We start from the raw sequence: 15,583 nt of genomic DNA, 5'->3' as shown, positions 1-15,583 counted from the left end.
TAGTTTAAAATCGATACAGCATTTTAAAATGCAGCATCCCGGAAATCGAATAAAATACGCAATAAATGTAAATAAATTGCTACAAGCTGTTAGGTAGGACAGTGACTATAGGCGTACACGTTAAAAAAGAACTTGTGCCACAGACCACTTGTCGATACTGCGAGTGTATTTTATGATTCTTAGCTTTTACAAATTACAGGTTTAAGCTGAGTTTGTCACTTCCTATTAATCTATCTCGGATATCTTCGTATCTGTGTAGTATTTTAAATAGCCTATTTCCTTTGTACGTCTTGAGCTTAAGCATTTTTTGAATAACTAATTCCCTTAAATTTCTTAAAAAAAATCCTTTTTAACTCATTTTGAAACCTAAGTGTTATGGAAAGGTATTATCTCTTTTTATATACTTAATACTTCCTTATTCGTAATTACATCTCAATATTAAGGTGTGAGGAAGTCGTAACCCTAGTGTTGCTGGCAGACCATTGAAATTAAAGCGATGCTAGGGAGTTATTTGTAATGTTTTCGAAATAGGCCTATTTGCAAAAAAAAATAAATAATAATAATAATAATAATAATAATAATAATAATAATAATAATAATAATAATAATGTATCGAATATGAATGAGGTTTCGCCCACCTCATTACATATTACACGACTAGTATAACTAGTCAGTTTGTTTTTATACCATTAAGTACGAGAAAAATTCGTATCGGCACCGGGAATCGAACCCAGGACCTCTCAGCTGTGCGCGCTGAGTGCTCTCTAACCAACTGAGCTATGCCGGGTCCCGATTCACGACGCCGGCCGAACTCCTCTCGTATATATATGACGTGTATCGTCTTAAATGCAGGCAGTAAGGCCGTAACATGATACGAGAGGAGTTCGGCCGGCGTCGTGAATCGGGTTCCGGCATAGCTCAGTTGGTTAGAGAGCACTCAGCGCGCACAGCTGAGAGGTCCTGGGTTCGATTCCCGGTGCCGGTACGAATTTTTCTCGTACTTAATGGTATAAAAATAATAATAATGTTTTATTTTAACTGGCAGAGTTAAGGTCATTCGGCCTTCTCTTCCACTCAACCAGTATGATAGACAATTCCATAATTACATTTCTGCCAGCCACACCAATGTATTTCCGGAGGAATTGCTGATATTTACGGCCATCATGCACTCAGCTGTGCGAGGAGCAAGGGTCGCATTCCCAGACATACATCACTCAATGATATCATTAAAAGATCTCTGACTTCTTGTGCCATCCCGTCTCTTTTGGAACCACCAGGTATTAGTCGCGCGGATGGTAAACGACCCGATGGTCGCACCTTAATTCCATGGTCTAGAGGAAAATCTTTAATTTGGGACTCCACTTGTGTTAACACTCTAGCTCCATCTCACTTGCCGAATACCTCCAGACGCGCAGCATCTGCTGCTGAATTAGCCGTGAAGAAGAAAGTCAATAAGTATGCTCATCTTTTAGATAATTATATCTTTATCCCTTTGCTGTGGAGACCGTCGGCCCTTGGAGTCATGACGCTAAAGTTTTGGTATCTCAAATCGGCCAAATTTTGATCTCCATTACCGGTGATCGCCGTTGCACTACTTAGTTGCGTCAACTCTGAAGTATTGCTATTCAACGCGGAAATCCAATGAGCCCTTTGGACGAACTCTTTCTCCTGTAAAATGTATTAACTATTCTATGTCGTAAATATTAATTTGTATTTAGTATTATGAATTTAATATTAGCACATCTCGTAACATTGTATTAGATCAATCTATTTTGTATTGTCAGTTTGTTACACATTATGTTACATATCTATACTAATAATAAATCTGTAGCCGAAATTTTTCTGGTAATTTTCGATTTTCCAAAAATAATTGGTCCTAACATATATAATTAACCACCCTGAAATCGAAAATCGCTTTTTTGAAATTTTTGTTTGTATGTCTGTCTGTCTGTCTGTCTGCCTGTCTGTATGTTTGTTACCTTTTCACGCGATAATGGCTCAACGGATTTCGATGAAAATTGGAATATAAATTAAGTTCGTTATAACTTAGATTTTAGGCTATATGGCATACAAAATACGTTATTTAAAAGGGGGGTTATAAGGGGGCCTGAATTAAATAAATCGAAATATCTCGCTTATTATTGATTTTTGCGAAAAATGTTACATAACAAACGTTTCTTTAAAAATAATTTTCGATAAGTTTTATTCCTTGAAAAATTGTGATAGGACTTATATTTAATGAGATAAATGAGTTTTAAAATTGTAATAACGCCAGCTAAGACGGTGTAATGAAATAACAAATGACTTCGTCTGTAAGGGGCCTTGGACAGCAACAATCGAAAGCTATGAAAGGTAGCCTACAGAGAATGTTTCTGTGTTTGTATGAAGTAATATCGGAAGCTAAATTAACCGATTTGTATAATTAATTTACTATTTCACCATTGGAAAGTGTAGTTTCTCTAGATGGACATAATGCCATAATGTTATTACAGTAACTTCTGATATAATATAATATAATATAATATAGTATTATATAATATAAGTTATTTGAAGGGTTCAGAACCGCCATTTACTGAATACGTAGAAAACAAGGGTTAAAATTAAGTTATTATCATAATTCAATGGAAATATATAGCAAGTAAAATAAAGTATACACATTAAATCTAAATGATATGTCAGTCTTCATTAAAGTATGGATGCATGTAATAAAAATTAAGAAACATGTTAAAGGAATTGTCATTGCACCAAATGAGTGGTCTCTACACCAAAATGATCGCATTTTAATTATGAAAATACAATTTAAATTAAGTGACATATTAAACGATTTAACCTTGTATCAAACACGAAAGTTCCCTGGATCAAACGTCCTATTTTAATTATGTAATTACTTTATATTTATTTCTAACGGGTGCAGCGGAGCGCACGAGTACGGCTAGTTAAATTAATATAATACAATACATAATTAATTTAATACAATAAGAGTTCCTTTTATTTTTCCAACATACCAAGAAAATAATTACGTAATAATAATAATAATAATAATAATAATAATAATAATAATAATAATAATAATAATAATAGATACAAAGTATTTTGTGTCGTCAATACAGTTTTAATAAAATGCGCATCGTCTTTTGATCCGCACTGTAGTGTCGTGCTCTAAGGAATAAGGCATCGTGTCTAGGACCCACGTCACCGAAAGCTCACAGGTTTGAATCCTCACGGGGAAAGAGCTTCCTCATGAAATTTTTGCGAGTGCAGGGATCGGTGCCAACCCAGCATCGTGACGAATCTGGGTAGTTACAATATGTAGTAAACTTCGGTTATAGAAAGCGGGGATTATCATGCTAACCGCACGGTTTCTTCGTTCTGGTTGGATGATCGTTCACCTCTGCTGAGATATGTGGACATGTATCCAGCTGGTTGACCTTCGTCCTTCGTGGGTTGTCGCGCACAGATTAAATTCTAATTTTTTATGCACCGTCTTTTATACTTCTGTTGCAAATTTAGTTAATCGTGTAAGGAAGTAATTCTATTCTCTCGTAATATATTTTTTATAATGGGCTTTTAATTACATTATGAGATGGTTGCCCGAAACTTAGCAAGTTTCCCTATCTCTTTTACCGTCGATAGTCTTAGCTGAGGAATTAAACTTTTCAAAAACAATATATCTATCTCAAGTTCTTTATATAAGACACACTGATTATGACTTTAGTAAAATGTTATCCTTTGCTAGGCTATCTTGTCCAAGAGCATATTTTTATACGAAAACACAAGAGAATGTTAATAAGTTATCATTCTTCTTAACTCCAGTATAAAAGGCCTTCTTGTAGGAATGTCTTCGACAGGTGAAAGTTGTTGTATAGGATAAATATGTCAACCGTAATACACTGTTCTTCTGCCGGAAGGAACAGAAGACGTGAACTTCCACCGTCTTCGGACAATTTTACGAGGAAAGTTATTCCATTTCAAAAAACGGTAAAAATATATCCTAGTCAGATAACAACCTTCGTCTTATACATAAGTGCGCCAGATACTGAAAACTATTATCATCTCCAAATTCCGAGTTTGATCTTGTAGCCTGTTTTCACTACCAAAGCATGAATATTTCCAAATATTTTTCAAGCACTCCTCTTTTAGCATAATTTTCGAGAGACTGGTAAAACACTATACTTGCATTCGGATGGTCCCGAGATCAAATCCCATGTTGACCAATCTGAAAGGGTTTTTAAATGGCTTACTCGAGCATAAAATAACTAGGATGCAATAATGGTTTGAAGACTTTCCGATAGGTGGCTATAAACGATACAGTGAAAATGGCTCTTCACTTGACCCTTACATTTCATTGTGCCGTTTTTAATTACGCATTTATGGTATAACCACAGTCTAGTATACATAGTCACGAAGCTTGAGTTGTGAGAGTTCTAGGAACAATAGACTGTGCCGGTACTATTTCGCATTGTCTGTAATGAGGAGATATTAGCGATCCCAGCGGTTAGCAACTATCTATGGATGTATATATGTTCTACGTAGTGAGCTTCGTGACTGTATATAGTCTACTAGACTGTGGTATGACCTAATTCTGTAAGGAACCCGACATATCTAGTGAATGTCATAAAGAGTTTATACGAGGATAATGCAGTATTTATCTATTGAAACAGACGACACAGCTAATGGTAAAACGTGCAAAATTAAACAAGAAGTAAACAGGGATGTCATTTATCGTCATCACTGTTCAAGTTATAAGAGTAGGTCTATATAAGATGTTCTGTCATTAAAAATGGAAATAAAATTAATGAGTTGGATGTGAGATATGTATTATTTGCTAACCAGCATGTTATTTTGAAGATATTGAAGGTGAATAATTACAAGTGGCGACCTTTCATTCACAGAAGACGTTTAAAGATCCAAATCTTAATATTTCGGTAAGAAAATCTAAAGTTATGGCTGTCAAAGGAAAAAAAAATCGTATGAGATACCAACTTATAATGCAAAGTGGCATGATGGAACATTTATCCTCATTAAAATATCTGGCTTATTGCGTCTCATACAGTAGAAAAATAAATGTCATTAACAAAAAACAAAAAATACATACTAAATGTGAGGAACAATTCCACGTAATTTAAGAAAGAAAAAGACAAACTCAATTAAAATTCTGTAAAGTAATAGCGGCACCGATGTCGATCTACCACTGGCGAAAATTGGCCATTAATTGAAACGACAAAAGAAAGACAGAAGCGGCCGAGATGTCATTTTTACGATCTGTCACTGAATGTAACCTATTAGAAAAGATAAACAAAAAAACGGCGACATAAGAACAAAACTGAATATATACAGGGTGATTCACGAATTTCTAGCCCGGTTTATGTAGGTGATTCCTAAGGTTATTTGGAACAAAAATGTAGATAGATTAATGGGATCACATTCATAATTACGGAGTTACGGTAATTTGAAAACGACAGAAAAAACTATTATCTTATTGACAAGCGATTACGTAGTGATTACTATGTGATTACTTAAGAGCACGTAGTTAAATTACAATACATGCACGACAGCGTGATCTTTCTAGAGGTGGGCGAGGTTCGTGCGTTAGGACGTAGGCCGATTGCCTGATCAGGTTTACTCCGCGGTTTCCTCAACTGTAATATGAATGTCAGGTAATCTCCAGAGGAAATCTTCTCGCAATAATCATTCGTTATCTCGAGATACCAAACGCTTTCCCCTTAGGCGCAGGTAGGTTTCACGAGATACCGAATTACCTATAATCAATATATCGACGATAATTATTCGCACAATTGATTGCGTGTCATTAAATAACCAAAAGAAAAGGGATCGGCTGATTATTAGTCTCTTGTACAGGGACATCATTTTATTTTTACTAACATTTTTAATATTAACTTGCCTATATCTCTGGATCAACGCCGTTTGCTACACCCTTCCACGACTGGAGTTCGATGATACTGGCGTAATATACAAACAAATCACTTTACTAGGTATAGGAGGGAAGAAAAGTAGTTCATCCATTTACGTAAACTAGGAAATATTGCGCTTTTGAGTTTGATCATTTTCATTAGGCTTTTGTTTAATTAAAATTCAGCACAGTATTAACAATGAGTGTTTTTACTCATGAACTGAGCTGTCCATGTGGATGTATTCATTATGCAGTGTATATTATACTGTTTGCAATACATTAGCGTACAATATTGAGGATGAAGTTAAAGTGAAAAATAATCATAATATGGATATTTAAACACATTTTTTAAAATGGTGGCCGTTCATTTCGATACAGGCTTCAGTTCTAATGTGCATATTATCGCACTATAGACTACTGTACCTAATCCCAATTACCAGTTTCGTTCTTCGTACTAGTAACTCATGTTCAAATAATTCTGTACCTATTCTATAAAAGAGTATTTTACGTACTGTAAATTCAATCTTCATTTCTGCCCGATCCGAAAAGATAAAATTACTCAGACATGCTATCTACTGTCCGTCCAAGTGGTTATGTCGTAGGATCGTAGAAAGGGATGAAATCACGTGACAGTTAATTACTTAACGAGGCCCTTTTATATAAGTTATTTTATAATATTACGTAGACGTCCAATTCCTGACAGAAATTAATGTTCTCAGAAAAGAGCTAAGACAGCCCAGTCATTAGCTGGCGAATAAAAGCGGGTGGGGGAAACCGGGATACGACGTAGGTAAATGGACGATAGTACCTGTGCGAAAATGATTCAATATTGAAAGCTCTTTCGTCTCTGGAAAACGCGAACATATTTTTGGAACGTACTGTTTACTATGACCGTAAGGCTACTATGACTGCATATGTGTGGAGGACGGTTGAACTTCATTAGTAAAGAAGGGGTGGGAGTGAAGTACATTAAAAAACTGAGGTACAATAAAAATTGAAGTAAAAATAAAATGATGTCCCTGTATCATGCATTTCAAATTATCGAAAATTATTGTACCAGTCAATCGCAGCCAATTTTAAAATGTGAAGTTCATTTTATGGAACACATTACAGCCTCAAAATTTGTTTAGATGCGTATGCACTATTCATATTAGGAAAAAAAGAACTACTCGGCCTTGGTAAAGTAAACATAGGTCACCGGTCATACAATTACAATTAATTATTTTCCTTAGAGAAGTGGTTTACCTGTACATACTTCTTAAGCTAGGGTTCAGTTATTGCTATAAAGTCCTCGGGCTCGTAAATGTAATTTATGCACAATAGAATTACTGTATTATTATGTTTCTGCAGAAAGTCAGTTGAGAAATGTCTTCTCGTGAGAGCGACTTATTATGCATGTTTTGTTGTTAGGCTATTATTAATGGGGTCACAAGAAGCTCCCAGTTTATTAATTAAACTGCGAAGAAACTGTTATGCTTTCTCTCATTTAAGTTTGCGGAAGAAATCCTTCATCTAGTCAAATGGCGTTCAGCTGCTTCAAAGGCGTTAAACGCTGTTCACTGTTTCACTGGAGGTAGGAGTATTTGGACATCCATATTAATAAATCCCCACTATAGCTAATACATAATTTAGGTACTCGTGTTAAACGTTGAAAATTGAAGCGGGAAAAAATTAATTTCAGAAATGTCTGCAAGTGGAAGGTCTAAGGTTTCTTGTGGGTCTAGTTCTAGAGATATTTAAATTCTTGTTGACATCACTTGTTTCAAATCAATTTGATTAAATTAGCTAAATTTATGTATCGTTTCATAGGCCTATATGAAAAATATATGTGTAACGTTTCAGAGATAGTCTGCAGAACTGGTCCAGTTCAATTCAGCCCAGTTCTCGAGATTGTTCCTCGATAACGACAAAACAGATAGTGTACTTCTTTCTTTTATCATCCCTGATGATGGAATGATTCGTAGTTCCGAAACATTTACACTTATGACTTGATAAAGAATAAAAAGCTCGCATGTGAATACTGTAGGGGAAGATGTTGTACCTTGGATCATTTTTACATTTAATTTCTATTTTTACCATATTATGGTTATTAGGATGTCCAAATTATAAAATAAGATGAAGCTACTCTTTGAAATATTATTGGTAATCTTTATTTACGAATTTAATTACTCTGATAATTTTTATATTCAATTAAATGTATATACAAGTATAATGGACCAAGGTACAACATGAGGTTGTACCTTGGGTCACCCGATGTTGTACCTTGGGTCACATTATAAATTTAGCCTACAAGAAAAGAAACAAGAATACAAATTGTGGATAAACTTAAATATGAATGCAAAGTGTACATATCTAAAAATCACGAAACTTCTGGAATATATTAGGAAACAAATTAAATATACAATTCCTTTGCAACATGTTCATGCAATAATGCATGTTAAGCAGATAAAAAACACAAAATCGATCTACTTAACATCATAACTACTGAAATCAACAGCGAAATTGTAGTTGGGAAGTTTGACTCTTAGATTAACCTTGTTGGCGGGGAGGTGGTAGCTTCATGACTAACTTAAAGGCACAATATATTCATCATCTTTCGCCATAACAAACTTGGTGGAGTCAGGAAGTTTTTTCAGAAATTGGACTTCACACTCTTCTTCATCAACACTCAACACTTTTGCTATGTAATGTGAAACTTTCTTCTTTCCAGCAAAACGGCAAAGTAAACACTTTCTTCACATCATTGTTAGCTCTGTACACAAACTCATTTTCATTAGAATCCTTCATATTTTTTAAGTGCCTAGACAACGTAGTTTTCGAAATATCAAAATTTTTGGCAGCAGTTCGCACTTTAGTTCCATTTGTTAACACATCCTTTATAGCCATGCGAAATGCTTCTAGATCTACTTTTTTCCCGCTTTTTTCCATTCTTGCTTCTTGGCATGGTTCTATAAAAATAAAAGTATGACGATATAATATTTCCAACATATTGAGCAATAAACTATATTAAATTAACTAATAATTTATAATGATTTGTACACTTCTGCTCATCATCAGTTCAATGTACCTTGGGTCGACCCAAGGTACAACGCTTCAAGTGGACCGAGGTACAACTACTGCTCATTGTGAACTGAACATCATGTTTCAAAAGTTAGGTTATATTTTAACAATAACCTAATATACCATTCGGACAAGAAAGAAACAAAGATCTTACCTTACTATTGGAAATGTCTTAAATTATAACACAGCCCCGTAAAAAAAATAAAGAACACACTACAAACAAAATGTTTTCTGAGATCAAAAACAAATTTCTTCACAAAGAAAGCAAACCACTGTATCTGAAGATCAGCAAGCTTTGTGAGGGGACTCTTGTGTACAAATATGTAACTTGATTGTAATACATGATTTCTCAAAACACACATGGCAGAGAAATGATGAATGACCCAAGGTACAACACCTTCCCCTAAATACTTAAGTAATACCTACATGCATTTACTTGGTACCCTACTTATGAAAAATATAGGCATTTAAGCCTCATAATATTATTATGGATTTATTAATTTGTCCTACAGAATAATCTCTGTAATCTTGACAATTAATGTTTGAGGAGAAAATTTCGCTCCGGCAACGGGGATCGAACCCGGGTCCTTGGTTCTACGTACTAAGCGCTCTGACCACTGAGCTACGCCGAATTCAATCCACAGCACCGGATCAAATCTTCCTCCTTCAATGTTTCCCTTTGTGGCCTGACTCCAAGTTAGGCATATATGTTGACGTATATGTCTAGTGTCAACTGCCATTATACTAGGAGCGCACTCAGCTGAGTGACTTATTTGGCCGGGATTCCGCAGTTATGATGCACTGCTAGCTATGACAATATTATGGATTTATTAATTTGTCCTCCAGAATAATCTCTGTAATGTTGACAATGTTTGAGGAGAAAAATTCGCTCCGGCGCCGGGGATCAGTGGTCAGAGCGCTTGGTACGTAGAACCAAGGACCCGGGTTCGATCTCCGGTACCGGAGCGAATTTTTCTCCTCAAACATTAATTACTAATAATAATAATCCGTGGCGCTACAGACCGTGAAGGACCTAGACCGACCAGCCGGCTGCTGGCCTCACGCCCACATGCCGAAGCAGAGGTGGACGATTATCCAACCAGAATGGAGGTATCGTGTGGTTAGCACGATGATCCCCCCAGCCGGTATAGCTGGTATTCGGAACCGGATTTCGCTACATATCGTAGCTCCCCAAGTGCATCACGATGCTGGGTGGGCACCGGTCCCATACACTGGCCGAAATTTCATGAGAAAATTTCTTCCCCCATGAGGACTAGAACCAGCGCGCATTCCGTAACGCGAGTCCTAGGCAAGATGGCTTAGATTACGACACCACGGCGCGCGACTAGGCATTTAAGGCTACTAACGAGAAATTCAGAACTGAACTAATATGTTGTCTCTTAAATAATTGTAGATTTAGATTGGAAAAGGTACCGCAGAATTCTCTTCTGAGTTCATTTCAAGTGTCTGGTGATATACAGGGTGATTCACGAGTATTTACCGTCCCTTACGGAGCTTATTTTAGAAGAAATTCTGAGCGAAAACTGTCATATAAACATGTGTCCTAATCTCAATATTTTGAAAGTTGCACTAATTTGAAGTCATTAATAAAATACCTTTCTACTTTAGTTTTAAGGGAAAAAGAATATTAGAAGTAGATAATGAACTATTCAGAAGTATCATTTCTTTAATTAGCTAGTGTTCTGAAGCTAAAAATGTGTTTTAATTGCTTTGTGCAGATTTTGTTTTTCATATTTTTAACTGAAAATTACATTAATTTTAGGCACTTATCATAAAAATTATTACACCTAATACGACTTTAGGAACTTGATTCTTTACAGTTTAATTAGGCCTATGCATACTAATTAATGTACAGTCTCGAAAAATGAGCAAGAGTGGCGTCATTTATAACAATTGTTTGACAAATGCGTAAGAAAAATCTAATTTTGTAGTTAAATAAATAAATAAATAAATATATACATATATATATATATATATATATATATATATATATATATATATATATAAAGAGTCTGTGCGAAGCAACTATGGCATTTACAACACATTTTTAGCTTCAGAATAGTAGCTAATTAAAGGAATGATACTCATGAATAGTTGAATCTTTATCTATAATATCCTTTTACACTTAAAACTAAAGAATATAGGTATTTTAGGAACAACTTCAAATTAGTGCAACTCTGAAAATATTAAGATTAGAACACATGTTTATATTACATTTTTTGCTCAGTATGTCTTCGGAAATAAGCTCCGTATGTGACGGTAAATCCTCGCGAATCACCCTGTATAATGTGTGAAATTCCTTCTGTGTGCTAGAGCAGATTATGTATTATATGTGAATAACATTATTATAGAATGTGTATTAGTGTCCTACAATGTTCAAACATGAAAAGTCAACCAAGACATTAAAAACTTCGTCTTATTTCATATGAGAAACTTATCGCAAGATCTGTGCTAAAATTCTTAAGCGATTAAAAAGTGAGTGAAGGACAGCGAATATTTTATAGCAGACTCCAACAAACACGACCGGCCTCCTTCTGCATAGCGAATATCAAACTTCACCGTACTCGAGAAACTTGAACCGAACATGAGGCTTGTAATACACGACGCTAGTGTGTACTATTTAAATATATAAATAAATAAGTGATAATTTTAAGTGTAAATAATGGTTTATTAACACACTCTTTTACATAACTTAATATAGAAACTCTCAAGTTTAGCGTGACGGTCAATGCAACTCAATGTCTGCACCTCCAGTTGTCCTGCAGACATCGAGATGGTATTCAACATCCCGCCAAGTGCTCTCTATCGTATTGGGAGTTATCAAAGTGGAACTGTGTTTGTAATCAATTCTCATACTTCCATTATAGTTTGAATATTCTCTTTTGATACAAGACACTCCTTGCAAATCCCCAGAAAAATAAGTCTAGTGGGTCAGGTCGGGTGATCTGGAAGGCCAAGCAATGGACCCTCCACTTCTGATCCACCTATCAGGAATTGTTTCGTCCAAGAAACCGCGCACTGCATCGTAGTAATGGGGTGGAGTACCATCATGCTGAAACCCTCATTTCGATGCTGTACGGATGATTCCTGGACTATTTCCCGCGTTAAAAAATGTCGCGCATGTTCCGCTATATTCGTGAATCGTGGCTTACATTCCACATTAATTATATCATCTAAACGAAATAAGCCTTCATAATGTAGGATATTAAATATTTCACAATCGCTATACGTACTAGCCAGTCCGAAGGTCAGTATCAATGTCGAACTCGGCACGCTAAATAAAAATATGACGTGTATTCATACTCGTAAATATTATAGCTTACATATTAGTAACTCAAATCTAATGCGTTACAGACGGATTATAATAATTTCATTTTATACGTAGTTGTGATTTTAATGGAACATTTTTGGATCGAGTAAAATTGTTGCATTTTAAACTACTCAACATAATTGTTTTTAACTAACAGAAAAATTAAATTTTGCATTGTGATTGAGAGGTCAAAAATGTTACGAAAATAATTTTATTACCTTCAAAGTTTTCAACCAGATGAAAGAGATTAAGTAATAACTCACTGCATTCGTTTTCACTTCACTACTTAATATGACGTCTTACATGAAACGGAAAAAGCATTCCAAAATGTATGCGGTACAATTAAAAAAACAGTAAGGAAAAAAAACAATATATACCACAAAGGTTTTATTCGTCAATACAATGCTTGCTTCGCTACAGCTACGTAGTAAAAAAAAAACTCGGATTGTGTGTTTTCCGAGGCTCGTGAAAGAGTGTATTAAATTAGACAGTACAAAATTAATCATCCGGAATGAAATTCAACGAGATTCTATGATTCATTAAGTTAAAAGTAATGAGTCTGCTTGAAATCCCACATAGACAGAGTGAAACAAAACAGTGATAATGATGATTATGTAGTTGATGATTGTAATGATTATGACGATGACGAGGCTGATTAGGCTATATTTGTCTAATGCATAGAGCTATATATTATTTTAATGTACCGAAGTACATATGATATTTCCATGCAGATATTCTGCGTCATCATACGATGAAAGAGTAATGGAACGGAGAAAAATTCTCTCCGGCGCCGGGATTTGAACCCGGGTTTTCAGCTCTACGTGCTGATGCTTTATCCACTAAGCCACACCGGATACAACTCCGACGCCGGTTAGAATCGTCTCAGATTAAGCTCCAACTCTTGGGTTCCCTCTAGTGGCCGCCCTCTGCACTACGTCATAGATGTCTATGAACGCAGGACCGAAGTCCACACATGTGCTGAGGTGCACTCGATATGAGTGACTAGTTGGCCGGGATCCGACGGAATAAGCGCCGTCTTAAATCACGAAGTGATTTACGCATATCATATATATTATTTTAATGTACCGAAGTACATATGATATTTCCATGCAGTTATTCTGCGTCATCATACGATGAAAGAGTAATGGAACGGAGAAAAATTCTCTCCGGCGCCGGGATTTGAACCCGGGTTTTCAGCTCTATGTGCTGATGCTTTATCCACTAAGCCACACCGGATACAACTCCGACGCCGGTTAGAATCGTCTCAGATTAAGCCCCAACTCTTGGGTTCCCTCTAGTGGCCGCCCTCTGCACTACGTCATAGATGTCTATGACCGCAGGACCGAAGTCCACACATGTGCTGTTTTAAATTGTGTACACTAATTGGTGGAATCCGATACTTTCTTAGATCTAATAATGAATTAAATATAACGCATATAATTATGTATTTAGTAATACTAATAACTCTGTAAGTTATTCAAGAGTGGGCATATTATCTTGTAATAACATTGTGCGTCACAATCTGCTTATTTTTCAGGAAGTGTCAGGTGATGTGTTCGGGCCGGAGTCGACTGATCGTGCTGATCGTGGAAAGAGGAAGATCCTGGAACCCGTCGTGCAGGCCAGCTTCGGCATCAAATCCGCGCTTCTAAACCTCATCTTTGGGGTAAATTGAACATCATTATAATCTATAATGCAGTAATGTTTAATTTTTATTCTTGGAAAGAGACATGAAAATAACTTCCATATTATGAATCCACTTTACTGGCAAGTTCAGTCATAGCCTAGATTATACGTATTTTGACCATCAGTTTACAACACAGATTCATTTTTAAATTGATATATAATATGATATTATATGATATGATATGATATGATATGACATGATAATATGATATGATATGGATATATGATATGGTATGATATGATATGATGTGATATGATATTATATATGATATGATATGATATGATATGATATGATATGATATGATATGATATGATATGATATGATATGATATGATATGATATAATAGGATATGATACGGGGCGGTTAAAATGTGTCGGGGAAAGTGATGATTTAGATTAAGCATAAATTATTCTCATAATTGACAATATCAGCGGCGTCCAGCTAAACCCAGTGTTGTTTTACTATTAGCAAAGGTGGATGAAATATTGAATTCTATAATGTGAGTATATTTATGTACGATTGGCAATACTGACTATTATCTTCGCCGTCTATTTATAGAAGTAATAACAAAGAAGCCAAACTTACACCAGTAAGTTATCTATCACTATCGATTAGTAGGGTTAGATATCACTGAAATTGACAACCCATGCCAACTTCAAAAACTCAAATTGCGAACAATAAAAATGCTGCAGTAGACAGTTCTTATAAATGTCTAGTGACTTTTGCGCCACTGTATTGTTTGTTGCGCATTTTATTTATGGAAATAAAGTGTAAGCTTGTGTTTGAATATAAGTAACACATTATGTGGTTTGAAAATACCTTAATGTACAGACCTAGAAACAAAATTTGGGCCACCTGAATTTTTCAACTTCCAATTATAACATACTGCGCATGCTCAGTCTATACTTTCGGTGCAAAATTGGTCAAAACATTATATGGAAACAAAAAACTTTGGAAATGTCATGTGCCATATTGCACGAGTAAAAAAGATAGTAGGCTTAAGTTTTCTCTCTTTTTAAAGTATTCCACAAATCAAACTAAATAATATTATTTATGTAGAAACTTTTAACAGACACGTTATTCATTTTTTAAGATAATGCGAGTATGAGTAATAATTTCCCATGGTTTTCGGTTCTAGTTCTACTATACAGATACTTGTCCGTTATCTACTGTATGTGTTGTCTGCATTTGTGAGCTGGAGATCCAGCGTCGCGTCGTGTTGAATTCGCAACTTCAATTCCAACTGCTTTTCCGTTTTGCGTAGGTCAAATATTTTACAAATATGGGTTTAAGAATGTCCACCAGTACTGATATGAAAAGACCTTCGACAGATAGACAAAATTCTAGTGATTAGACAATTAGCCCTTAAATTGGCAAAACTTCATTTCTCACACTAGTTTATTAAACCGAGTCGGACTGTAAAGAAAACAACTATCGCAATGTTCATATTTTTATATTGTGAAATATTATGATTATAGTATTGTGAAATTTTAATTTTCCTACCAATAACTAATGCTCTCTCAATTAATATCACTCAATAAAAAACTAAATTGTATTCCAATGGATACCATCCCATTGTGGAATCCTGGGAAGG

General features: G+C 35.3%; 1 protein-coding gene and 1 non-coding gene across 3 annotated transcripts in view; one reads left to right on the top strand and one right to left on the bottom strand.

Annotated features, from left to right (window-relative positions):
- LOC138710390 (uncharacterized) overlaps positions 1–15,583 on the top strand; it is a 228,221-nt gene that overhangs the window by 169,405 nt on the left and 43,233 nt on the right. For both annotated transcript variants that reach the window (XM_069841275.1, XM_069841274.1), the window contains exon 3: positions 13,840–13,968. In XM_069841275.1, the coding sequence (XP_069697376.1) occupies positions 13,840–13,968 (129 nt within the window). The remainder of the gene's footprint in view (positions 1–13,839; positions 13,969–15,583) is intronic.
- TRNAY-AUA (transfer RNA tyrosine (anticodon AUA)) lies at positions 13,467–13,538 on the bottom strand. Its single transcript has one exon. It is a non-coding gene; the product is annotated as a tRNA-Tyr (tRNA).

The sequence above is a fragment of the Periplaneta americana genome, chromosome 12 (assembly GCF_040183065.1).
Source record: "Periplaneta americana isolate PAMFEO1 chromosome 12, P.americana_PAMFEO1_priV1, whole genome shotgun sequence".
In the NCBI taxonomy this organism is placed as follows: domain Eukaryota; kingdom Metazoa; phylum Arthropoda; class Insecta; order Blattodea; family Blattidae; genus Periplaneta; species Periplaneta americana.
Note: the sequence above shows the minus strand (reverse complement) of the source record. Positions and strands in the feature narration are given on the sequence as shown.